The following is a 25,830-nucleotide window of genomic DNA, read 5'->3' as shown; positions in this document are numbered from 1 at the left end:
GGGGGGGGGGATCTGGATCTTTAACATGGGCAGGAACACTTTTGTTCAATGAGCTGGCCTGTTAAAATTGGGCCATGGAAATGCATTGCAACTATACCTTTACTCTAAGATGTTTTCTATGCCCCGGGCCATATGTAAACCTCCTAGCCTTTACAGGGTTAATCGGGTATACTAAGGCCACTAGTTGGCAAGAGGGAATTGCAATTCAAAAATTATCTTTCAGAATTTATTATAGTCAAGTTTATAACAATTTCACAGGTTTAAAAATTGTACATGGAGGAGTAACAATTTAGATGGTGTTGGAGAGGTATACATAATGGATATAAAGAGGTTATCAAGAAGTTAGAAGGAAAGGTGTGTGTAGGGGGTAGGGAGGAGATTGAAATGGATTAGGATAGTTTGTAATGAGGTAGGAATAGACAGGAAGGGAAGTATAATTAGTTCTTTTCTAAACTACTTTATTCTTTGTAAATTCAACCAAAATTATATGATTTTACAAGGCGTCACTAAAAAGCCTTAGTGGTAGCTGGAGCCTAAATTTTTGTCTAATAGTGACGAATTTAGACATTTATGATATCTACTAAACTTAAAAATTCTTAAAAATAACGTTTTATAGCTCTGTATTTTTAGTGTTCAAAATTCAAAATTTAAATTCTTGTTTAATTTTTAAACCAAAATTTTTTTTTATAAAGGAAATCTTAAAAAACTTGCTACAAAATCTTCATCTTTGGTCCCAAATTTAGACTCCAGCTACTTTTTGGGTTTTTGGGACACGCTGTACTTGTAATGATTTAAAAACATATTTTACCGCAATAAGTGTCTAATGGGTTAGGATTAGACGATATTTTGGGGTTATTCTGAGAGGTTTGAGCACATTATGGAGTTTTATTCAAATATTGTGGAAATCTTTTGAAAAGAGTATTTTAAAGGCAACTATTTTTTTAAACAGTTTTAATAGAATTTTTAAATTGGAAGTTACTTAGTTTTATACAGTGATTAGGATCCATCCAATTTTGATGCGGGTCCGGATCCTGGATCCGCACTGGAAAAAATGGATCCAAATCCGGATCCAGGTCATTTCTTTAAGATTTACTAAATTTAGCAACAAAAAAAAAATTCAAACTTAAACCATTCAGAAATGAGGAAGTTTTTTTAACAAAATTTTTTCAAAAGTTCAGATTCGGGGTATTGGAGTAAAAAAAGGATCCAGGAAGCCAAAATCTTGCGGATCCAACGGATCCGGATCCTAAGCACTGGTTTTATATGTTCTGACTTGAATATTTTCTCTCATGGTCAACATTTTCTAAAATAAAAAAATGTGCAGAAATATTGAAATATGTTCGATCTAATCGATTTTGGCGGAGCCTCTTAATGGCCAAAACTTAATGTAATGATTGAGCTTTTTACCTACATATGGGGGAAGTTATTTGATTTACTGAATATCGTTTGGATTCCATTTCATTGAGATAAAATGGTACTGATTAAGCCTAACCAAATACATTTTAATTTCAATTTTGATATATCCTCTGCAGAAGGTTGAATCCATGGAGGCCGTTTCAGACAAAAATGATGGCCGGCCCAGTCTGGAAACCGAAAACGTCAGTGATGAGGGTGCGGATCAATTTGACGAGATCAAATTCGATCCGTCCCAACTGGACGCTAGTATACTCAAGATGCCAAGTATACCTAAAGAATTGGGAGCGGATGATATTGACAAAGTCATTGCTGCACTTACAAATGTCCCCGATGTGAAAATCCACGATTCTCCGAAGAAATCCACATCTTCATCGCGTCATAAATCCGCGAAAAAACGAGCCCCATCGTCCGATTACGATGACAATGATTCAAAAAGACGTCGTCAATCTGGGCAGTTTGATGAAGACATCCCGCTTAAAAGAATCCCTATTGGTTTGTTACGAGGGCGGTCCAGAGGCCGGCTGAGGATACGAGCACGCGGGGCAGGACGTGGTAGAGGATACATATTGGAGCAGGCAAGAGGTCTGTTCGGAGGTCGTAGCAATAGAAGCAGCAGAAACGCTGCACCCATCAACAGTCGAGGAGCTGATCTGGCCCGGGGGGTGTTCCCTGTTGCCCGGGGGCGTAATATATTCCCAGAGGATGAAGAGGGCGGGGAGTTTGGGCGGGGCAGAGGTCGGTTTGTTCGAGAGAACGCCTTATTTAAAAGGTTCAAACAACAACACAGACCAGATGAGTTGGACGAGTACGGAGATAGGAAGACAAGAAGTAGAACTAGAAGTAAAACTAGAACTTTATCTTCTTCATCTTCCAAGTCAAGATCTTCTAGCTCAAGTTCATCTTCCGACTCAGACTCTTCCCCAAGGAGGAAGAAGAAAAAGAAGGAGAAGAAGAAAAAGAAGAAGGGCGGGAGTGAGAAGAAGAAAAAGAAGAAAAAGAAGCAAGACAAAGACTCCACTGACGAAGAGAACGACACGGACTGGAGAGTTACACTTCTCAACAGGATGAAAAATATCAAAAATCTTCCACCAGAGCAGCTCGAGGTAGAGTTTAAAAAAGCAATGGCCGAGAAACGAAAGAAGGAAGAAGAGGAGAAATACAGAGAATTGATAAAACATCGGCAAAAGTTGGCTCGGAAGGTGAAGAAGGAAAGTGAGAAAGCAGCAAAGAAAGCTGCCAAAGAGGAGTTAAAGAAGAAGGAAAAGGAAGATGAGAACCGAAGTTTCTACGCCGGAGTACCAGAGCCTCCAGAGGGTCGGAGGAAGTTTACTGAAGCAGTGTCGGAGAATGAGGAAGAGGAGAAGGATGTGAAACCAAACCCCACTGGATTGAATCCCTTCCAACCCGTCTCATATCCGATCTTTAAATCATCTTTTGCGGAAGTGTCAGCTGATGCCGTTAAAGGTTAGTTGCAGAGATTTTTTTGTTTTAGTTTTTGTTGTCATTAACACATTAAACAATTTTTCAATAAACCAGTCGGACCACTGACGGCAGAATGATTGATACTTTCGGTCAAAAACGCCAATTTTCATTTCATATCGTGAATTTACTAATGTTCTTCTCAATTAATTTACAAATGAAATTTACATATGAGCATAGAGCATTTAATTTACCACCTTATGTAATTATTCTACTTAGTGACATTCTTTTTTTCTTTCATAGTTGTTTTAAATTACAAGCTTTTTAACCCTATTCCCGCTGGGGGGTGGTCAATTTGACCCCCCCCCTGTAGTTTTTTTTTACATAACTCAAAAAGTATTGGTCTGAGGCTGTTGAAATTTTCTGACTTTTCTTACATACCCAAAGCCCTCCCTTTAGGCCTAAAACCGGGCTTTAATACTAACTGCCTGAGTCCTCAGGCACACTGCCTGAATGACTGCTTTTGCCTGTAACAAACTAAATCTTTGTTTTGACCCACTTTCACTTATCAGATTTTGATAAAGTTTAGCTTTTTGGAAAGCCTATGACATAAGGAAACGGATTGCACAAGTTTTGCGAGAAAAAAATTGCAAATTTTTTGCAAACAACCTGTCAAAGGAAATTTGCACATTTTTAGTTTTTCTTGATTAATAATCAGGTTATTTAAAATTTTGCAAAATATTTTGCATATTTGAAATCGCATGGTCAAGGGCTTTTCAAAAATGTATAATTTGTCATTTTTTGGACAATTTTTTTTTGCAAACATTTTTACTATAAAACTGGATTTTGCAATAAAAAATTCAATTTTCGCAAATTTGCAAATTTTTTTGCAGATTCTAAAAGTAGAGCACAAGAGCTTTCTAATGATGTATCATTTGTCATATTTGGACATAAAACATGGGATTTAGAGGGGGGGGGCCAAATTGACCCCCCCCCCCCAGCGTATCCTGGTTTTCAAGTACCCCAGCAGGGATAGGGTTAATTAAGCGTATTAAACATTTTGAGGCCAGTCTGAATATTCACTGAGTGACTATTTTAATCTCTTTCCACTTCATTCTTATTGTTTTCCATACAAGTTTTTTGGATTTCTCGGAAAATGACAAATTGGACATGAAAATGTTTTTTCATGTCCAATTTATACTTTTTATTAGGAAATAAACCCCTAAAAACATGCCTAACTTGGGGGGGGGGGGGGTAGGAAAATATACACTCCTGCGATTTGGTTCGTTTTTCTTTTCTAAACATTTGCTTATCTTACACTGCAAAATTTCATCCCGAGAGAAAATATTTGCAAAAATAACAGCCAAATGCGGACGTGTTGAATTGGGTTTATATTTTCATCTTTTTTAAAGAATAGTAGTTTAATTTAATGAAAGCAAACATTAACCGAATACAGTTTTAAATTGTGGGAAGTTTTCATTGAATAATGTATTAGATGAGGAGGAAGAGGATCCGTATATTCGAGCTCTTGATGAACACAACAGAAGAAAACCTAAGGAAGAGAATATAGGTGCAGTACATTTAAATACTTTTAGAAACATAACGAAAGATTTTTGTTAGATTACGTATTTAATGAGTAATTTGAGCGTCCAAAAAAAACGGAAATCGGATCAGAACTTCAGAAGTGAGGCTCTGACATCCAACTATTGTAATTTTTTTTTAGAGACGCCCTGTATGTTTAATAGTTTGGAAACCCAGCAATGCCTGGAAGCTAAATTCTCACTAATAAAGTCGACTCGCGCAACTTTAAATCTTTAAATTTTATAATCAATCTAAGAACATTCCCTTGGTTCTTCCAATTTCCTCAATTAAATTGGAGGCAAATCTGGCAACGTGTTCATGAGCTATGAACAAGGAGTAAGGAATATAATGGAGAAGGGATCAACTTCGCCCGCCCTACCATATGATTCATACATTCTTTGCTGACGATACTCCATTAAAAAAAGAGTTTTTAGGGTCGTCTTTTAATCTATATGTAAATTTGGCTTGTCTGTCTGTTTGTTTGTATCCAATAAACGTCAAAAGGGCTGAATCAATGAGGCCTAAATTTTTTGTGGGACCTCACGTGGCCCCAGGGAAGGTTTATAGCCAATCAGACTTTAGATATGTAATCTTAAAATATCATATCTTAAATTATTTAATTTAGTAAAATTTTTAAATTGCGCGAAAAAAAATATTATTCAATCCGCAAATTAAAAAAATTATACTGTACAAAGAGATGTTTTTTTAATGTGTTTTTTACTACAGGGCGGGCCGGGTCGATCCTTTCTCAATTATTTTCCACACTCCTTGGCTATGATCAGACATGCAGATAAACAGAGATTACTACTTTAAATTTGTAGATGATGTATCCTGGCCTGCTGGTGCTCTAGAGGAGGGAGGACTAGATGAGGCAGAAATTCAGGAGGGGAAGGAGGAACTCCGAACACAGATGGATCTAGAACAAGAACAGGCCAGGCAGGCTCTAGACGATAGGTAGAAATTAGATTTAAAGAGACTGTTAACGTATAGGGACGTTTTGTCAAGTGTTCCTACTACAACAAAAAAGTTTCACAGATAAAATGCATTAGAAACATTATTGGTTATTTATTTTTTCGATTTGATGTAGGACTAATCTTGGCGATTTTATTTCTTTCTTTTGCTGTAGAAATCTCCAAGTTGTGTTTTGTAATGCTACAACGCACACGCTACAACATTTCTCCGCGAAGCTCTCCTGAACTTGTTTTTTATCTTTTACGTCTTAAAGGGACTTCGGTTGTAATAAAATTACAAGGAATAAACTTTAGAATGAGATATCCTTAATCCTGATAGCTTAATCTGATTATCCAATGTACACACTTTTGATTTTCTTCTTAATCATCTTTTTGGATATTTCTGCTTTATAAAAGTTACGTTCGATTACAATTACAGCTACGATGCTATATCGATTGTACTAATATCCGATTGAAATAAAGTCAGCTGTTCACAATCTGGCTTTGCAAATTTATGCTGCAGAAATATAGAAGGAAATTGTCAGAATTAAACTGATTTAATTCAGAAAGAACAACGACGATATCTCTCTTATTGCTGCTCCAATCTGGCTTTTAGAGCATCTAAACAGATATTTATAGTTTAACTCTAATGGTTTCAATTCGTCTGAAATCTCCGAAAAAAAATACTTGCTAACTTTCTAAATACGTACTTAGAACACACGCATTAGGGGGCGGTCAATTGTTCAGTGAAATTAGTTCATCAATCTTTTCATAAATTCAGTACACAAACAGTTAGTTAGTTAATGAGGTGCATACTCAATTCACAACGGTACTCTTGAAAGGCTTGAAAAAATCTCCATTCTTCATTATTTCTGCAGGATAAAATGCGCAAGTCACTCTTGTAGAGAGAATAAAAATGTTAAAAACTAAAACATGGTTTGTTGATTCAAAATTGACCAGAATAAGCTAATAAGGCAACCCTTGTCAATAGGAAATTATTGTCCTTTAAAGTTTGAAGTTAGTGCGATACTAAATTTAATTAGTTATGAATTTTTTCTTCTCTTTACTTTTATGCTATCAGGAATTAACATTTAGTTTTAAAAATGTTGTGTTTGTAGGACCAAACATGTCGTGAACGCGAGCAAGATGTTCAGTAAGATCCGGAACCGGATCAAGGGGAAACCGTTGAAAATAAATTTGAAGATGAATAAACCGGTTGAAGAGGAACCAGGACTTCAACCCTACACAGGTAGAATTGGGGGGATTATTTGTGTTGAGAGGGGGGGGGGGGGGGGGGGGGTTATCAAACAGAATATGTAAGACATCAGGAAAATAAAATTCAAGGAAACTAGAGGATTATATTTTTAAGATTTTATATTGATAAAAAAAATTAGTGGTATAAACATAAATAACACTATTCAGGTCGGGTTAGATTCCTTAATTTTTTGCTCTTTTGGGATGTTTCGAGAAAGACGTAATCTATTTATCATTTTTTCTTACTTGCTTACTGAAGTTAATCTAGGAGAAATCAATCATTCCGTTACTTACATTTTCAATGCATACTCATTCATTTCTCACTTATTTACTGCTTACTCAATCACTGCATACTCTTTCATTGCTTACTCAATCATTGCTCACTCATTCATTGTTTACTCAATCATTGCTTACGCCATTTTTTCTTACGCAATCATTGCTTACTCAATCATTGCCTACTCTTTCATTGCTTACTCTTTCATTGCTCACTCATTCATTGCTTACTTAATCATTGCTTACTCATTTATTGCTTACGTATTCATTGCTTACTCAATCATTGCTCACTCAATCATTGCTTACTCTTTCATTACTCACTCATTCATTCTTTTCTTAATCATTGCTTACTCAATCATTGGTTACCCATTCATTGCTTACTTATCTAATACTTACTAATATATTGATAACTCATTTATTGCTTTATCTCATATATATTTCTTACTCTTAGATATTTATAACTCGTTCTTTGCTTACTCACTCATTGCTTACTCAATCATTGCTTTCTCAATGATTGGTTACTCAATCATTGCTTACCCAATCATTGCTTACTCAATCATTGCTTACTCAATCATTGCTTTCTCAAACATTAACTATCGATCATTGCACACTCAATCATTGCATACTTAATCATTGCACGCAATCATTGCTTACTCAATCATTGCTTAATCAATCATTGCTTTCTCGATGATTGGTTACTCAATGATTGGTTACTCAATCATTGCTTACTCAATTATTGCTTACCTAATCATTGCTTTCTCAATCATACTCAATCATTGCTTTCTCAAACATGAATTACTCGATAATTGCATACTCAATCCTTGCATACTCAATCCTTGCATACTCAATCATTGCATACTTAATCATTGATTACTCCATCATTGATTACTCAATCATTGATTACTCAATCATTGCATACTCAATCATTGATTAATCAATCATCGATTACTCAATCATTGATTACTCTATCATTGCTAACTAAATCTTAAACTAGAAGAAAATACCCCTGGGGACGGATTATCTGAAGGGGAGAAGGAGGAGAACTGGTATGACGAGGATACTACGGAATACGATTTCACCGGAAGGTATTATCATTATTAGTGTTGTTGTTCTTTTTTATTATTGTTTGCTGAAAAGGTTTGCATAAGCCGTAAATTTGTATTAAATGTTTGGCAACTGAATAATTTTAATTTACCAAGGTAAGGAAATGTCATGAATTTCGATAGGAGTAAGAAGATGTATGTTAAACTTTTTCTATTTGACGTTCTGCAGAAAGTTTAAGAACCTTTCAAAGTTAAGTTTGGCATCCTGAAATAGTCGGTCAAAAAGCTTGGATCCTGTTACTAATTGTTATTTTCTTAATTATTGCTGATGTGAACCATTTTCCAAATTGGTGTACAGTCCATTTAATCAGGGATGACATTGACCTTGTGAGACGGATGGAGAGGATGAGAAGGAAGAACAAAGAGGTTCATGATCCTGGAGAACTGGAGGACGGGGAGAGATCTCCTAGTCCTACTCTCGAACGTCCTCATCTCAGGTAAAGATAGTGTTGAAAGGTCAGCTGTTATCCAGAGTTTTTTGTAATCTTGAAAAATATTTTCTCTCTCCCCCCCCCCCCCCCCCCCTCGTCTCATGTTTTTATTTTTCTTTTTTTTTAGCGTGTGGGGGGGGGGGGGGGGGTGTAAGGAAAATAAGTAGTTTTACATTTTAAAGTTTTCCTCCCTGATTAATTTTTCAGCGAAAAATCATTTTTGTTTAAATATGTTTATTCTTTTCTTATTAACCCTTTCATTAAACCTTATTGCGAGGGGAAGGAGAGAGGGGGAGGGAGGGGAGAAATTAAATCATAGTGGATATCCAATCCGTATTTAATTAAAAAAATAAATTTTAATTAATTTGTAAAAAGAATGATTTCAAATTTTGTTGTGTGTACAGGAGAAGGAGGCGGATGAAAGTTAAAGAGAGCCGAGATGGAACCCCCCTACTAGACGAGAAGGTGGTTGTGGAGGAGAAGGAGGAAGGAGAACTAGATAATGATGGAACACCAACATCTTCTCCAAGAAGTCGAGCTCCCTGGAGATCAGGACTACCTCCCCCTACTGTAGGAGCAGCTCTACCCTTCATAGATACTAGTGTTCCTCCTCCAAACCTTACAGTAGGCTTTCCTCCCTTTAGACCTGGATACAACAATCCAACCCCTTCTAACACCTTTAACGTTCAGGATAAACCACCCATATACGATCCTTACTCTGCCCCGCCCCCTAGATTCCCCCTGGTTCTGCCCGCGGTCCCCCCTCCCGTGCCTGTTCTAAACCCTGAGCTTCTATCCCGTACAGGTTCAAGACCTGCTCTTCTTGGAGTTCCTCCTCCTAGTATGCAACCTGGTTATGATTCATTCTCCAGGTCTTCTTCAGAGAGAGACAGGTCGGGTTTTCTTTATTATTGTTTTGCAACTTATTTTAGAAAGAGGGGCATGCCCGATATACAACGCTACCCTTTAAACTTCCATCTGAACTAAAGTGATATTCTAGTTTTTCTGTGTGTAAATTAATTATTTTAAATTTTAGTTTTTCTTTAGAAATAACTTGCAAATTTATGCTGCAGAAATATAGAAGGAAATTGTCAGAATTAAACTGATTTAATTCAGAAAGAACAACGACGATATCTCTCTTATTGCTGCTCAGATAAAGGTTCGAAGGGTACTGTTGCGAATACCACGCTACTCTTAAAAAAATTAGGGTCACTAAGTTTTGTCTTTAATCCCTGTAAGTAATAGTTTGTTTATAATCCCTGTAAGTAATAGTTTGTCTATAATCCCTGTAAGTAATAGTTTGTTTATAATCCCTGTAAGTAAGTTTGTCTATAATCCCGGTAAGTATTAGTTTGTCTATAATCCCTGTAATTAATAGTTTGTCTATAATCCCGGTAAGTAATAGTTTGTCTATAATCCCTGTAAGTAATAGTTTGTCTATAATCCCTGTAATTAATAGTTTGTTTATAATCCCTGTAAGTAAGTTTGTCTATAATCCCTGTAAGTATTAGTTTGTCTATAATCCCTGTAATTAATAGTTTGTCTATAATCCCTGTAAGTAATAGTTTGTCTGTAATCCTTGTAAGTAATAGTTTGTTTATAATCCCTGTAAGTAATAGTTTGTCTATAATCCCTGTAATTAATAGTTTGTCTATAATCCCTGTAATTAATAGTTTGTCTATAATCCTTGTAAGTAATAGTTTGTCTATAATACCTGTAATTAATAGGTCTATAATCCCTGTAAGTAATAGGTCTATAATCCCTGTAAGTAATATTTTGTCTATAATCCCTGTAAGTAATAGTTTGTCTGTAATCCCTGTAAGTAATAGTTTGTCTATAATCCCTGTAAGTAATAGTTTGTCTATAATCCCTGTAATTAATAGTTTGTCTATAATCCCTGTAATTAATAGTTTGTCTATAATCCCTGTAAGTAACCCAACAATTCTCTTGGTCGATTTCATAATTTTTGTTAATAAGGATATAATTACGTAAATCTATCTAAACATATCTTGACCATCGTTTTTCTTGTACGTTTTTGAGGAAAAATGATAAAAATGATAATAGAAGAGGTTAAAGACTTGGAAGATTGTATGATTGATTTTAGAATGTCAGGTTTAAATCCCTCAAAATTAATCAGTTTTAAAAATAAAAAAAATCCAATAGACTACTTTACATTCGAAAGAAATTGTTATATCCAGGTTCGAAAAATTCCCTTTCATCCGATTCTAGACAAAAGTTTGGATAAAATAATAATCAATAATAATAAGAACAAAACTGACCAAAAATATTTTTAGGTATGGAAGAAGATATGATGATAGACGCGACGACTTTGATCGAAGAGATGATAGATATAATCGCTCACGAGATCGTGATCGATATGAGCGAGATCGACGGGAGCCAAGTGATAGGAGAGACCGTCGCGACGACCGGCGGGACGGTCACCATCATCGTCATTCTTCTGACAGGCGATCTTCAGAACGAACAGACGATTACTCTCGGAGCCGGCGATTATACCGTGGAGAATCTGATGACGATCAAACTAAACAAGAAGATGGAGCTTTTGATATTACTAAGATTACTCCTATTATGAAGTACATTGCCAAACATCTTGAAGAGGCTAAGTACCCTCTAGAGCTTAGAGGACCCTTTGCCTTCAACCATGATTCTCCAGGTCTGTCAAAGCATTTATTTGTCGCGTTTAAAATGGTTGAGATCCTGGAAGCGGCGGGGTACGACCAAGGAAAGATGTACATGCAAGCCATGTTCCCCATGGGGATGGGAGACACAAAGAAGGAGATAATTGAGAAGGCCACAAAGGGATCATTACATCCAGAGATTAATGGACCGAAGCTGGTGAAGATGTGCGTCAGATCAATTAAATGCTTTATTGCATACTTCAGTGGGAAAAAGGATGATATTAAGAGTAGCGATGATGAAGAGGGTGAAGATGATAATGATCGGAGTAGCAGTGGTAGAGAAACTAGAACTGTGAACACAAGTCTCAGTGCCATCCTTGGTAGGATTAAGGAGAGTGCGGGAGAAGAGATGAATCCTGACTCCGACCCTCTCAATAGGGTTTTAGAGACACCCAATTATAATGTCAAGAAACCGGGGTTAGCAGAGATCCCTGATACAATACACAACCATTGGGATACAATGGATACTCAGATCAGAGCTGATCATCTGAAATCTTTCACTGGTCTTCAGAATCACTTTAGTAAACAGTTGATGGGAAAAGGATTGGATCCCCGTGATGCTAGAGATGAAGCTGCGAACTGCATGATGTGCCTTGTAGTCACAGGATGGAGTGACAGTATGCTTCGTGAGATGGTTACCAGGTTCAAGAAGACGATATTACCGGAGCAGAACGCATTGGAGGATCGAAGAACAGGGTCGGATAGAACCTTGTTTGATCAGATGGTGGATTTGATGCTGAAGCACCAGGCTGAGTTCCCTTGGGCCGTGATGCAGCAGATAGAGCAGGAGGATAATCCCAAGGAAGCATTGCTCAAGCGTGTTCGGAACATTGTTGAAAGAATGTTGAAGTTCTATATGCGGGGTTGTGGGAAGCTTCAGGAGGGTCGAGAACAGTTCACAACACAACCCAATGCTCCAGGAGATTATCAGTTTAATTATCTTCCCGAGGGGTTGAGAGAGGATGAGGTTAATTCAAGTCACGTGACCCCAAAGAAGACTGAGAATAATTTCTTTAATATGGAGGCTGCAGCAGTTGCTAATAGGAGCTTCTCCACCTACACCAAGAGACACAGTGTGGATGAACCTGGTCAGGACTGGGAACCAGTTTCTCCAGATAACGGAGAAATTATTAAAGGTGCGCTTCCTAAGAAAAAATACTTATTTGGAACTATGTACATAGACACACTGCAGTACAGAGGCTCTAACTTTGTGTACGAAATTGGTCTGTACATGTCAGACACTTCATCCTGCGAAGTGAACATAGTTCCTACTAACTTGTACAATCAGAGGAGTGTACTTGAAATGTTGGGTTTCTCCTTTAACCCAGAGGAAGGGAAGTTTATATTTGTAAAACCTGGAGGAGGTTTCCAGAAAACCTACGGAGAAAAACAAGGGTTGGAGAAGATTATGCAGTTCCTGAAAGAGAAAAGATACGAATCTAAAGGGGACAGTAAAAACGCAGGTTTAGTTCTCACCACACAAAGCACAGAAGAATTAGCAACCTGGGAAATGTTTTCCAGGTTTCACAAGGTTGATATGGAGTTGGATAATATTGTTGCCGGATATGGAGTCCTTGATCTGTTTATTGAAGACTCCCAGGGTGCATATAGTTATGTTGGACCCAAGATGAACCGGGAGCCGGATAAAACCTTCTTTACCTGGGAGTATAACCGGTCCGGTCGCGCCAGTGAGAATATGGCGGGAACAAAGGCGGGTTCAGTTTTTAAGATTTTGGAGGATTTACTGGAGGCTGCTCCAGATTATGAAAACTTTTTCAGACAATACTGTTTCCAGACCTCAGATTCAAGGTGGGTGGTTATCATAATCTAATAGAAATGGAATAAAAATACCTTCCATTTCTAATTATTTTAAAAATCAAAATTGGGGAAGGTATTTTTTAAAACTTTTATAGATCTGAAGTAGTAATTTGTGTTTATTTTTCTGTTTGATTTTATGTCCGACCTATGACTGATTTGCCAGGCAGAGCGAGTTTATTATGAACTTAGTTGAATTTAATTTCTATTGAGTCGGTTAAATATACAAGATTAAGAAACAAGGGTACCGTTTAAAATTGTACAACACTGGCATCATTGCATATAGGACCACTTAACATTACGTGGACAGTCCCTTTATTTAACCAATTTTCTATGTAGGTTTGATGAGCTGAGACGCCGTCAGAACATTATCAAGGATCTGCACACATTAGAGTGCTTCCTCTCCGAGTCCTTGAACGAGAGAACTATGAGAAGAAAGATATATACCGGGGGTATATTCTATCCTGGATCCACTGCTGAACTAGGAGACAAACCGGGACTCATTGCAGCCAGATTTATCAGGTATCAGACAATACTGGTGTAGTTATTTTTCCCCGTAAAGGTTCTGATGCTTATTTTATTTGAGCATTAAATGTTCTGTTTTCTTCGTATTGCTGAATCGTCGAAATTTTTGCAATATGAACTTGCCAGATTATTTTCATTTTTTACCCCCCCCCCCTCAAAATATACAACCCTGGAGCTAAACCAATCTGTGTTAAGGTTGATGGTTGCGTGTGGATTGAGTCGACCTGCTCTACGGGATCGGGCTGCAGAGTGCAGGGAGAGAGGAGCAGAGTTTATCCTGCCGTTGGAACCGGTTCTCAAGGGTCTACGTAAACAGGAGGAGAAGGAGAAGTAAGTTTTACTTTAAGGAGAATCAGAAAACTAAGGAATTGGAACCGACTTTAGGCTAAAGTTTTAAGACTTCTAATAGTCCAATGACAATGAACATGAAACACAGAAGTTTTGCAGTGTAAACAGGCCCATCAAATGATATAATAAGTTGATAGTAAAACTATTTGCCTTGTAATAACATCAAATTAAGTTATGCTTAATGTCGTCTTCCTATTCCAGAGTTTTCGGGTTTTCACTGCAATTGGACTTCCCAAAAACTATATATATTATATATACAGAAGACCTCTTTTTTCTAGGTTCATGTTTTCGAATTAGTATTATTATAATGATTATTGATAAAAAAAATTGTCATTATTTTTGGATATTGAACAAAAAAACTAATTGTTTAAACATTTTTTCGTCAATGCTAAACTCGTGTTTATACTCACTATTAACGCATGTAATTTCTAACATGGGCAATGGTCATTGGTGAAAACATTTTAAGTTCTTTCGAGGGGGTCATTTTGAGTTAATAAATAAGATAAGGGTAGGTGTCATCGAGTAATTCGGTCGAAATTTATTTGTCGATATTTGAGTTAATTTTTATTAACTTAGATGCAGAGAGCAGATCTACCAGCTGACAAAAGAAACAGAACAATTCTTGATGAACAAATAATCCTAGGAGAAACTTATCCCAGATCCTTAGTTGAATTCGTCCTGGAACAAACTTCTGCCTGCAAATCTATATTTTAGTTCAAGAATTCACCACTAATCCTATTCGTGGCGCTGTTTGTTCGTCATTTTGCTCGATTTGTTTTAATTTTTGGAGAAAACTTGTGATTTTTTGCCTGCACATAGGCACTGTGTTCAGAACTTAAATTGAGATATTTTTTTTGCTAAAATACATTGTAAATCACCTTTGGAAAATACTACCCCTACTGATATTTGTTCTATATTGTAAACTGGAGTATATAATATCGAGTGCAGTGAATATGTTTAGACTTGATCTTTAGTCTTAACTGTTTATCTATTTTCAGAATAGAAAATGCCGAGCACTGGACAGAAAAGCAAAAGCTAAACAGGTGAACAAATCATCAAAGTAGAAAAAATTATATTATTCTGTAAAGTACATTTAAGATTGTTTCAGAAAATATTTAATAAAAAGGTTTACTAAAGTTGTTTGAGGTCAACGCTTTTGTGTTGTTAAATTAATTCTTTTTTTAAATGGTAAACATATTAAATAAAGTTCTTTTAAAAATGTTCAAGTATTTAAACAAAGAACTTGATGCTAAAAACTGCGATAAATCTGAACCCTAAAAAATACTTGATGCCTTCTTAACAAAAGTGTCTGTCATTGTCCATAGTAGATGTTAAGTCCAGTAGTGTAAACTTGCGCTTTCTTAATCGAAAGTTCCGGAACTGGAATTCTCTCCGAATCCACTTTTAATGTTTTCAGGTCAACACCTTCCTACCTGGGATAAGGTGAGAGATAAATACACATATATCATTTTATATTATTTACCCTTAATCACTGCAAAGCAATCGGATATTTTTCTTTTACCGGGGGTATATATATTTAGCAAAAATCCCGCAAATATCACTTGTTTTGTACCAGATATGTTGTTAAAAGGTTATCCTTAAAGAAAGAGACGTTAATGACTGTTTAAAAATATATCTTATGGCGAACTTTGTGTCTCAAAAATTTAATAATCTAATTTTTAACCAAGTGATTTGACCAGAAAAGAAACAAGTTTATAGTTGCAGGAACAAAGAATGTAAGAAAAAGTTCCTACTTTCTTCTTTGAAGTCTCATTCTTTGTGGGTAACCCTGTACATCATCTTGACATTTTGTAATATAAACAAATTTATCTGAATGTACCTAAAATATTTTCAACAAAATTAAGAATTTTTCTTGAAGGAAGGGTTCGCGGGGGGATATATATACCCCCTGTTTTTCTCTACTCTGACTAATTTTGATTCTTATGGTAAATAATCTTGTCATGCATTGTTGGATGATACAATCAAGCGAGCTGGTGTCGACATATGGGGATTGGGGTCAATCATAACTAACAAGTTAAATATTCAATTTTCTCGCTTGGTTTCTCACAACAACTCATATTTAGGTCAACAATTACTTAATATTCACACAATGTACCTGTCCAGAATTTTTAATCCATAATGAACTGGCCTTTGCTATTAAGATTGCTATTATTGAATTCAAGAAGAAAGCATACTGTGCTGTACAGTGTACATCGGATAAAGAATTTAACCATAAATTATTACTCAAAGATATACACTAACTAGCCTTATTCTAACATACTGCGCGCATGCTTTGTTAAAAATATTTTGTAAGATTAAATTGTAGTTGCACTTGCAATTTTTCTTGCTCAGTGCAAATACTATTTAAAATATTTGCATTTTGATTTGATCACTGTAGTTTCTGTACTTATGGAAGACTGTACTGTAAGGGATTGTAGACGTAATTTAAAGTTACCCTACAATTAAAAAAGTGGCGTTCTGATGCGAAACCTTAACCTTAAATTTTTTCATAAATATTTAATTTTGGAAGGATTTATGCGGTATGCTACAAAAACAAAGAAAAAAAAATCTGGAAGAAAAACAACTTTATCTTCTGATGGTTCCCCAGCTGAAGGATTAAATGGTACTGTTGTGAATTGGGCATGCTAATTCTTTACTTGAGGGTTACCTAAAGTTACGTTTACAATCACTTAGAAATTAGTTTACTATTTGTTTTATTAAAAGATAAAGATTTGCTATATTACTTAAAACATACTTATTGCAGTACATTCATTTATTCTTCTAAAAGATCTGTACTCGTAAAACTATTTTTAATCCAAGTACAAACTTGTGGTAGTACAACTCTATAATGTATTGCATTGCTAAGTACTAAACGAAAAAGCTTATCTCTACATGTTGTGCTCACTTCAGATTTTAAACTAATTGCAAAAACTATGGATGGAAAAATACATGAAAACTTGGAAGAGTTTCTCAAGTTTTAAACGCAAATATTCTTTACTTTCCTAATTCAGAATGAAATAAAACTTTGGTGAGTTGTTTAAGAATTTTTTTTTGTACCGTCACATATTCAAATATTTTAGCGCAACAATGAATAGGATTTAGCAAAAACGATAATAAGAATTTATATTGTTATGATTTTGTTTTTATTGCAAAGAATTATTATTAAAAGAAGTGTAGTGCTCAGGAAAGAGTGCTTGCAGTTTTATCAAAACTTTATAGAAGCGAAAAGAAAATTCTTAAATGTTACTGATCTGATGAGCTAGCTTTAGCTTATATCGACTATTTATGAACTGATCATTCTTCTCAAACTCAAATCCTCTTAATATATCTTTGCAACTTTGATGTACCAAGAATTCTGTAAGCTCAAATACTCAAAGTTTAAATTATCAAAGGTTTACACCACCAGGTTGCAAATGTAAAATAATTAGAAATCCGGAGTTTGAGGCAAGTGACCAGTTCCTTGTTTTAAAAAGCGGTTTTAAGAGAAAGTTATTGCAAATTTTCGGTGATATAGAAACTTGACAAACAAACTCCAATTTCTAGCGGAACTTCTTTGCTGGACATTAGACTGAAACGTAAGATGATATCAAGTATGGTATTACCTTGCTTTTGCTAATCTTGGTGCATGTCATTCTATGTCTGACAAGAATTGATAGGCTAATAGTAATGATGAAAGGGGTGACCATTTTTTGCACTTTAACAACTTAGATAATGGTAGCACTTAAATTCATGGTAGTGAACAAATTATTTTTTTTACAAATCACTATCAATTATAGCTCATGAAATAAATTTCAGACAAGAAAAGAATGTGATTTGCTACTTTCAGTGGTTTTTAAGGAACTTATCTTGCGTGCACCACTTGTTGACCTAAATATGGGTTGTGTTCTATGAGTTATGTCTTCAAATTGTCCCTTCTCCATTAACTTTCTTGGTATAACTTTGGGAGACGTTACGATTTGAGTAAAAAAATGAGCCGAAGAAAAGTAGAAAATAAAGTTTAGGCGGTAGAGAGGTGAGCCAGTATGTACAAAAATCTTAGAAAAAAGTACACATCAACTCTTTGTAGTTTGTGACCAAATTACCTTTATTCTCTACTTTTCTGTGGGAAATATCTGCCATTTGTAGTTAAAAGCCTATTTGAAAACTTCAAATTTTGCTTTTGGCCTAAATGGGAAAGATTTCAATATTACAACAATGAAATAGGATTTGTCCAAAGTTTTTCTTATGGGGGGGGGGGGTTTATTTAAACTACCTGTTCAATGATCCTGTTTCATGGTTAATATCTTTTTAGCTTCACCCACTGCTGTGCTGATCTCTTGAGGTTTCCGTGACAGCTCCACAATATATTTACCAATGGCAGCCAATAATTATTACGGCATTCCGGTGCATGGGCAGGCAGGGTCGTACACTGCTGCGGCAACTGCCTACCCTGCCACACCCGGTGCCATTGGATACACCGCAGTGGGTCATGCTACCGCAGCAGCAAATGCGGCAACATCATATGCTCAAAGGGTCCAATCTAATGCAGGCCAAGCCGCCTATACTGCTTACCCCCAAACTGCGCCCACTTATGCTGCTGCCGCGCCTGCAACTCCTATAGTTGCTGCAACTGCAAACGCGGCATATTCATATCCAGCGCAATATGCGGCAGCAACTGCAGCTGCTGCACAGCACTTGTCAACTGCAGCACAACAACAGGCGGCTGCTGCAGCCGCAGCTGCAGTTCCTGCGTATTATCCACAGCAAAGTATTGCATCCGTAACATATTCAACTATTGAGAATGCTTACCAGACACGACCAACCTACAGTCATGCGGCTGGCTATGCGCATGCACAATTGGCGGCCGCCGCCGCTAGACCAGCAATGGCCGCTGCCGCTGCAAGGTCCGTATCATCCTATCTTCCCGCCTATACATCAGCCTATACCTATGCGGCATCTACCCCAACAACATCCTATAGTTACCCACCAACCCAGCTACAGGCAAGCATCTCTGCTGTTGGAAAACCAAACATCTATGTACAACCACATCAGGCAGCAACCATCAACCTCACTCAAGTCCCTGTCGGAACAGCTAAAGTTGGAACATGGAGAGCTGTCAAACCCATCGGAGCTATCGGACAAACAGCTGCCGCAGCCGCTGCTGTCTCCCGAGTGTTCAAAGGACCTCGTATTCCTCCGAAGCCCCAACAGCTCCACTACTGCGAGGTTTGCAAGATATCCTGCGCTGGTCCGCAAACCTACAAGGAACATCTGGACGGACAGAAGCATAAGAAGAAGGAGGCGAGCATGAAGACGGGAGTTGCTGGACCAACTACACGAGGAGGAAACGCACTCCGGTGTGAGCTCTGCGATGTGACTTGTACTGGATCTGATGCCTATGCAGCACATATCAGAGGAGCTAAACATCAGAAGGTTGTAAAGCTTCACACTAAGCTTGGTAAGCCGATCCCCTGCGTTGATCCAGTTCTAGTTACCAAGGGATCCACTGGAACCACTAATACAGCTCCTGCTGGAGCTCAAAATATTACAAATCTCGCCAAGTCTGGATCAGGATATACAGGAGCTGTTGCTAGACAACCTGCGGTTCCCAAGATTACATTTGTTGGAGCAGACAAGATCAAGACGGAGGGCGTGACTGTAAAGGTTCCGATTCCGAGATCCTATCTGAACGAACAGGGATTCATCATCATCATAGACATTTTCATTTTATTTTTGCAATTTTCATTAAAAGTAAATCTTTATTTTGTAGCGGATAATTCAGAAACCATTCCTTTAATAGTTAAGAAACTTTTTGCCCTTTTCACAACACGCACTCGCCTCAAATGGTAATTTTTTATCGCGTTATTTTTACAACTTTAAGTCGTATACAAATAATGTTACATACTATGAATGCTATTTATTTAAAAATTCAAAGTTTAGAATATCATAGGATGCAACTTGCAAAGATATGGACATCTGAAAAATTAAGAAAAAGTGTTCAGTTCCATAAAATTTATCGTCAAACAGTTTTAAATTCTAAAATTTCTGAAATATGATTATGAATGTGCATTAGGAGGTTACTATTCCTCGTCTGCCCGAGGAGAAAGATGTTCAACCCGTTGGCCATGATTACATTGAAGAAATCAAGAGTGACGACGGCAAGGTCGTCTCGTTCAGCTGTAAGCTCTGTGAGTGCAAGTTCAATGATCCAAACGCGAAGGAAATGCATATGAAGGTGAGACACGTTTGGATTAAATGGATTATTCTCAAATTGGTCCCTTTAATCCTACGATGTTGGGTTTTTAGGGATTTTAAATTTAAACAAATGATTTTTGGTTTAGTTATTAACGTAATTATAAATGAAACTTGCTTCAGATTCTCAAAGATTTTAAGACCATGTACAATTTTAAAGAAAATGTAATATGGACTCATGCTGCGGAACGGTAAAGGAAAAAAACATTTTCAGACGTTAGAATGGAAATATGTTTAAACCTCACTTTTTTATCAGAAGATTACTTACGTCTATTGTCCCTTTCTTTTATCAGAAGATTACTTACGTCTATTGTCCCTTTCTTTTATCATAAGATTACTTACGTCTATTGTCCCTTTCTTTTATCATGAGATTACTTACGTCTATTGTCCCTTTCTTTTATCATGAGACTACTTACGTCTATTTTCCCTTTCTTTTATCATAAGATTACTTACGTCTATTGTCCCTTTCTTTTATCATGAGATTACTTACGTCTATTGTCCCTTTCTTGTATCAGAGGATTACTTACGTCTATTGTCCCTTTCTTTTATCAGAGGATTACTTACGTCTATTGTCCCTTTCTTTTATCAGATTACTTACGTCTATTGTCCCTTTCTTGTATCAGAGGATTACTTACGTCTATTGTCCCTTTCTTTTATCAGAGGATTACTTACGTCTATTGTCCCTTTCTTTTATCAAAGGATTACTTACGTCTATTGTCCCTTTCTTTTATCATGAGATTACTTACGTCTATTGTCCCTTTCTTGTATCAGAGGATTACCTACGTCTATTGTCCCTTTCTTTTATCAGAGGATTACTTACGTCTATCGTCCCTTTCTTTTATCAGAGGATTACTTACTTCTATTGTCCCTTTCTTTTATCAAAGGATTACTTTCGTCTATTGTCCCTTTCTTTTATCAGAGGATTACTTACGTCTATTGTCCCTTTCTTTTATCAGAGGATTACTTACGTCTATTGTCCCTTTCTTTTATCAGAGGATTACTTACGTCTATTGTCCCTTTCTTTTATCAGAGGATTACTTACGTGGAAGATTACTATCTATTGCTTGTCGTAATTTTGATTCTTTTGACCCAGCAGAATTTATAGTTTAAACAATCAAAGGATTTCAAAATTTTAGTTTGAGGTGAGTTATCAGTTCCTCTCTAGGCAACCCGAAGTTGGCATGTTTAACACGTTTTGTTTTATCAAAGGAAGCAATTTTTTGCCACAAACCACTCAATTTTCCGATCCCTATATCTTTGCAACCTGGTGGTGAAAACCTTTGACATTTCAAACTTCGATCTACTACATCGAAAGATAGAACTGATAGAACATGAGTTTGTGGCCAAAACTCGATTTCTTTTTTTAGGGACGTAGGCATAGACTGCAGTACAAGAAGAAAGTTAACCCTGATCTAGTGGTTGATATTAAACCAAGTCTCCGACAGCGGAAACTACAGGAGGAGAGAACCAAGAGAAGCCAGGCCAGGGAGGAGTTCTGGAAGAGAAGGGAAGAGGATTTCAGGTCAGTGCAGGCTTTTTTTTAAGGGAGTGTTCGTAAAAAAACTAAATCGTACGAGCTTGGGAACCCAGCTTTTCCCGTCAACTAAACTTTGTTTCTTGAAGTCAGTTTACTCTATTTATAATTTTAAAACTTAGCTAAGAACATTCCTGTAATTCCACCAAATTCCTTAAACAAAATTTTAGGCAATTCTGTAAAGGGGTTCATATGCACTGCAGGGTGGCCAAAATGTACGGATTGTACGGATTTTTTATTTTGTAATCCTAAAATTGTACGGAATGTACTGATTGTACGGATTTTTTTTTAAATTGTACGGATTTTTATCCTGGAAATACACCGGGTTTTTTTTTAATTTTCACTCATTTCAGCAAATTTTTCATAAATTAAAAAAAAATCTCGTCAAAATGAAGTTAGTTTAACTTATTTTCTGCATTCTAATCAGGTTGATGGAGGAGGAGGAGAGGGTGTACTGGGCGGAGAGGAGAAGGTTTGAAGAGGAGATGGACGACATGAACTGGTACAGGAGGTTCCCTACCAGAGGTCCCAACGCCAGGTTCGGAGGACCAGGAGGTCCCTTCGGAGCTCCACATTTCATGCTGAGACGACCGGATACTGTGGACGACAGGCACTGCATGGCTAAGCATGAGACGATTTATCCAAGTGAGCCCGAGTTGGAATCTATACAGAAGATTGTTGGGCATACTGAGACAGCGCTGAAGAAAGTTAGTGATCATCTAGCATCCTTGGTAAGTTTATTATCAATACTGTCTCAAAAAATACATGATTGTCTGTGAAAAGTCTTCGGAGTCTTCTGATAAAATGTTTCCTAAATCACTAACTTGTCGATAAAATTTCACTTCAACCATTATTTGTGCAAATGTCAAAATAAAAACCTGTTCGTGCAGGGGTATATTTTTTCATGAAAAATCATTATCCTCCCCCTTGTTTTGAATTCCGATTAAAAAGAGGTAAAAACATAAAAAGTTAAGTTCAATTTTTCCCCTGCGAACTTGTTTAAGAAGTCTCCTTAACTATAAAAGTTAATGAGTAGTTGTATACTCCATGTTGTTCAGGAGCCTGGTGTAAAGAATGGAAATGATAAGAAGGAAGAGGATGGAAAGACTAGAGTATTGGTTGGTGTTATGAGGGTTGGTTTACTCGCTAAACAGCTCCTTCTCAAGTAATTTTAAAATTCTCTTACTTGGACAAGGGGGGATTCTCCAAGAATCGTCTTCATTTAAAGGGAGTGTTCACGAAAAATGCCTCGAAAAATAATCGATGACTATTTGGGTTTTATTCGTCAAATTGAGGAAATAAATCATTTTTAATTTTTTGGGGTAAAAAGTATAAAAAGGCAGATTAAAATTAAGGCTAGATGAATTGAGTTTCTTTATTGTTACGTACATAGACAGCTGGGCTTATGAACTATATTTTTGTAATAATCAAAAGCAAAGATTGTTAACAAGGTTCCGTTGAAGAGGGGGCCGGGTCTTTGAGTGTCTGGATAACCCTAACCTCCTTATTCTAAGAATTGTCTGACGTCCGTTAATATCAATTAGAATTTTTGGTTGATTCAAAAAATTGTCTTAATTGATGTAAACATATTTCTGCTTGGATCTATTTTTAAGAAGAAAAAAACTCAAGTCAAACTATATATTAATGAAGGTGTTTTCTATACTGTTTATGTTGGTCTGTAATATAATGAACAAGAGAATTTTGAATATGAGTAGATTCTGTAAAGCATTAAATTGTAAATTTTCTTTCTAATTATTGAGATATTTAAAAAAACAACTCTGTTTTAACCTAATGATTTTAAAACTATTGTGGCCTTTATTTTTACAAGTGTTATAAATTTGAAATACATATAGATCGAAAGATTATTACATTTTCTTTTATAGAGCATTGCCAAAATTGCCCTTTATCGTTGTTAAATGGATTATTTTGCAGGAAAACTAAATAAATATAAAAACTCCTGTTTTTCGTCTGCAAACCGGTAGAAGGTCCGGATACTGACCTCCCCTTTATTATTGTTTAGTAGTTTGAGTGTCCGGATACTGACCTCTCCTATATTATTGTTTAGTAGTTTGAGTGTCCGGATAACCCTGACCTCCCCTATGATGAGAGAGACCGAAGAAGAAGCTGCTACAGCCGCTACACTTGATCCTCCAGATGTACTTGACCACGACAGGTGGGTTATTCCCCCCTCCCACTACAAAATCCCCGTCCCCTTCTACAAGATATGAAAGATTTTCTTCTAAAAAAGAATACTTTTTATTTCGAATGTGGGATAATTAGAAATCTTTTGTTACTTTTTTACTTAATTCTTTTTTAAGTATATTTCTGATAAAATATTCAAATTTTAATATTTTTTTTAATAAGTTTTGTAACCCAACATTTATTTTACCACTTGGATCTTTAGGGGATTTATTGTATGTATTTGGATCAGAATCTAGGAAAGTTATTTTCAAAGTTTTTAAAAAGTAAGAAAACTAAAAAATGGAATTTTTTGAGATATAAATAATTGTTTGACCCACGGTTGTATAACGCCCTGTATTCTCTAGGTGTATCCAGGCACTAGCGGAGCTAAGACATGTAAAATGGTTCCATTCCAGAGCTTTATCCAGGCATTCATGCACAGTCGTCATCAGGTATTTATTCTTCTCAGGGATAAATAATTTTATGAAGTATTTGACATTTTCATATTTTCCAGGAATGTTCGAAAACAAGTTGTAAGCTAAATATTATTTAAAAAAAATAAAAATCAAAACTAGTATGAAATATCAAATGTATACAAATGTGGCGAAAGATAATCGATGACTATAGGTTGTAATATCTGAATGATTTGTTTGAAATTAAATTGATTTTTTACGGATTAAGTCGTATTTTGCAATTTTCTGAATTTGTATGGGTGCTAAGTTATTCGGTATGAGACATCTTTAACAACTTTCTCCTTATAGACGCAACAGATAGAAGTAAGATTAGTCACGATCAAAAGCGCTTTTTTATCGCATTAAGCCTATACCCCCTTTAATTTTTCGCGAACACTCCCTTTAACATATATTTGTATTTCCGATCACCCCTGCACTGTACAGCTAGGTTAAAACATTTTAAAACTTATATGTATACCCTTCCATACAACGCTGAGTTCCAATGCCGGTTGTTCATGTTTAATTATGTTTAGGATTCTACGAGATCTGTGTGTCCGTAATCCTACCTGGAGTCCTTTATCCTGCTGGTCTGTTGAACTACTGGTTGAGAAGGTTCTTAACTCGGCTGGGTGTCCTCTCTCACCAGGAGATGCTCTAAGGTACAAAATAATCATTCAACATTTAACCTATCCCCCCCTCATACAGTGGGTTTTAGTTTCATATACATTATACTTGATTGGAATAACATTAACAGTACTGGAAGTAAACCTAATTTGTTTTCCTATAAGACGACCTTTCTAAACGTCTTTTTCTAAATGAAGGACTTTGTCTGGTGAGTAAGTATTTGAGACACATGATAATACAACTATCTAATTAATTCAACTTCGTGTTTTTTTGGTTTCTAAAAATAAATTAACATATTTTTTGTTTTCAGACGCGTGTTTGAGGCTCTGGCCGGTGGAATCCTACTCCCCGACAGCCCCGGGTTCCTGGACCCCTGTGAAAAGGAACCCATGGACGCGGCCGCCGATCTGACCAACCAGGAGCGCGAGGATATCACCAGCAGTGCTCAACACGCGCTTAGAATGATCGCTTTCCGACAAATTCACAAAGTTCTCGGGATCGAGGCGCTCCCCGCTCCTAAACAGTGGAGGGCTGCACGGAAACGTCGAAGGGATTCAAGTACCGGCGAGGGAGAGGAGGCAGCAGAGGAGAAAAAAGATAAAAAAGAAGCTTGAAAGCTATTAAGAATAAGAATTTTTTGAACGCTGAATAATTATCTTATCCCATCCCTCCGTGTAGGAAAGATGAAAAGTGAATCCCAAAATACCATTTTTTAATTTGCGTAAATACTTAAATAAGCTTAAATAATGCTGAAGTTTATAGTATGTACAGTGTACATACCAATTGTGTTCAGTATTTCTCAGATTTAATAATTATATCTGAACACATTAATCCCCAACCTTTTACTTGAAATGTGGGGCCTTGTTATTGTTTAATTTTAATAAGCGTGTTGTTCAATTTTTGTAATTAATTAAATAAAATTTTAAAAATTAGATTTATCGAACTTTTTTGAGGGAAAGAAATAGTATTTTGATCGTGCTGCTAAGATTCGAATTGT

General features: G+C 36.3%; 2 protein-coding genes across 2 annotated transcripts in view; both read left to right on the top strand.

Annotated features, from left to right (window-relative positions):
* The window catches only part of LOC111712811 (uncharacterized), a 15,291-nt gene extending 482 nt beyond the window's left edge, over nt 1-14,809 (top strand). The window contains exons 2-12 of the mRNA XM_023487538.1: nt 1,533-2,880; nt 4,331-4,405; nt 5,238-5,370; nt 6,485-6,615; nt 7,888-7,978; nt 8,308-8,433; nt 8,832-9,320; nt 10,722-12,932; nt 13,278-13,460; nt 13,659-13,793; nt 14,388-14,809. Coding sequence (XP_023343306.1) covers nt 1,545-2,880; nt 4,331-4,405; nt 5,238-5,370; nt 6,485-6,615; nt 7,888-7,978; nt 8,308-8,433; nt 8,832-9,320; nt 10,722-12,932; nt 13,278-13,460; nt 13,659-13,793; nt 14,388-14,448 — 4,971 coding nt within the window. The 5' untranslated portion in view covers nt 1,533-1,544 and the 3' untranslated portion in view covers nt 14,449-14,809. The remainder of the gene's footprint in view (nt 1-1,532; nt 2,881-4,330; nt 4,406-5,237; nt 5,371-6,484; nt 6,616-7,887; nt 7,979-8,307; nt 8,434-8,831; nt 9,321-10,721; nt 12,933-13,277; nt 13,461-13,658; nt 13,794-14,387) is intronic.
* On the top strand, nt 14,808-25,765 carry LOC111712808 (zinc finger RNA-binding protein). The gene is made up of 12 exons (XM_023487533.1): nt 14,808-14,854; nt 15,229-15,254; nt 18,103-19,487; nt 19,864-20,025; nt 21,410-21,564; nt 22,004-22,307; nt 22,635-22,741; nt 23,190-23,250; nt 23,559-23,749; nt 24,123-24,209; nt 24,743-24,868; nt 25,144-25,765. Exons 3-12 carry the CDS (start codon nt 18,165-18,167, stop codon nt 25,445-25,447), a joined length of 2,820 nt encoding a protein of 939 aa, XP_023343301.1. The 5' UTR covers nt 14,808-14,854; nt 15,229-15,254; nt 18,103-18,164; the 3' UTR covers nt 25,448-25,765.
* Nucleotides 25,766-25,830: the final 65 nt, after the last annotated feature.

This window comes from Eurytemora carolleeae, unplaced genomic scaffold, assembly GCF_000591075.1.
Source record: "Eurytemora carolleeae unplaced genomic scaffold, Eaff_2.0 scaffold1191, whole genome shotgun sequence".
Lineage (NCBI taxonomy): Eukaryota > Metazoa > Arthropoda > Copepoda > Calanoida > Temoridae > Eurytemora > Eurytemora carolleeae.
Note: the sequence above shows the minus strand (reverse complement) of the source record. Positions and strands in the feature narration are given on the sequence as shown.

Coding starts and splice junctions, on each gene's coding strand:
- LOC111712808 (XM_023487533.1), top strand. CDS start 18,165: ATGGCAGCCAATAATTATTACGGCATTCCGGTGCATGGGCAGGCAGGG. Junction 21,565..22,003: donor AGAAGGGAAGAGGATTTCAG/GTCAGTGCAGGC, acceptor CATTCTAATCAG/GTTGATGGAGGAGGAGGAGA. Junction 22,742..23,189: donor GCTAAACAGCTCCTTCTCAA/GTAATTTTAAAA, acceptor TCTATTTTTAAG/AAGAAAAAAACTCAAGTCAA.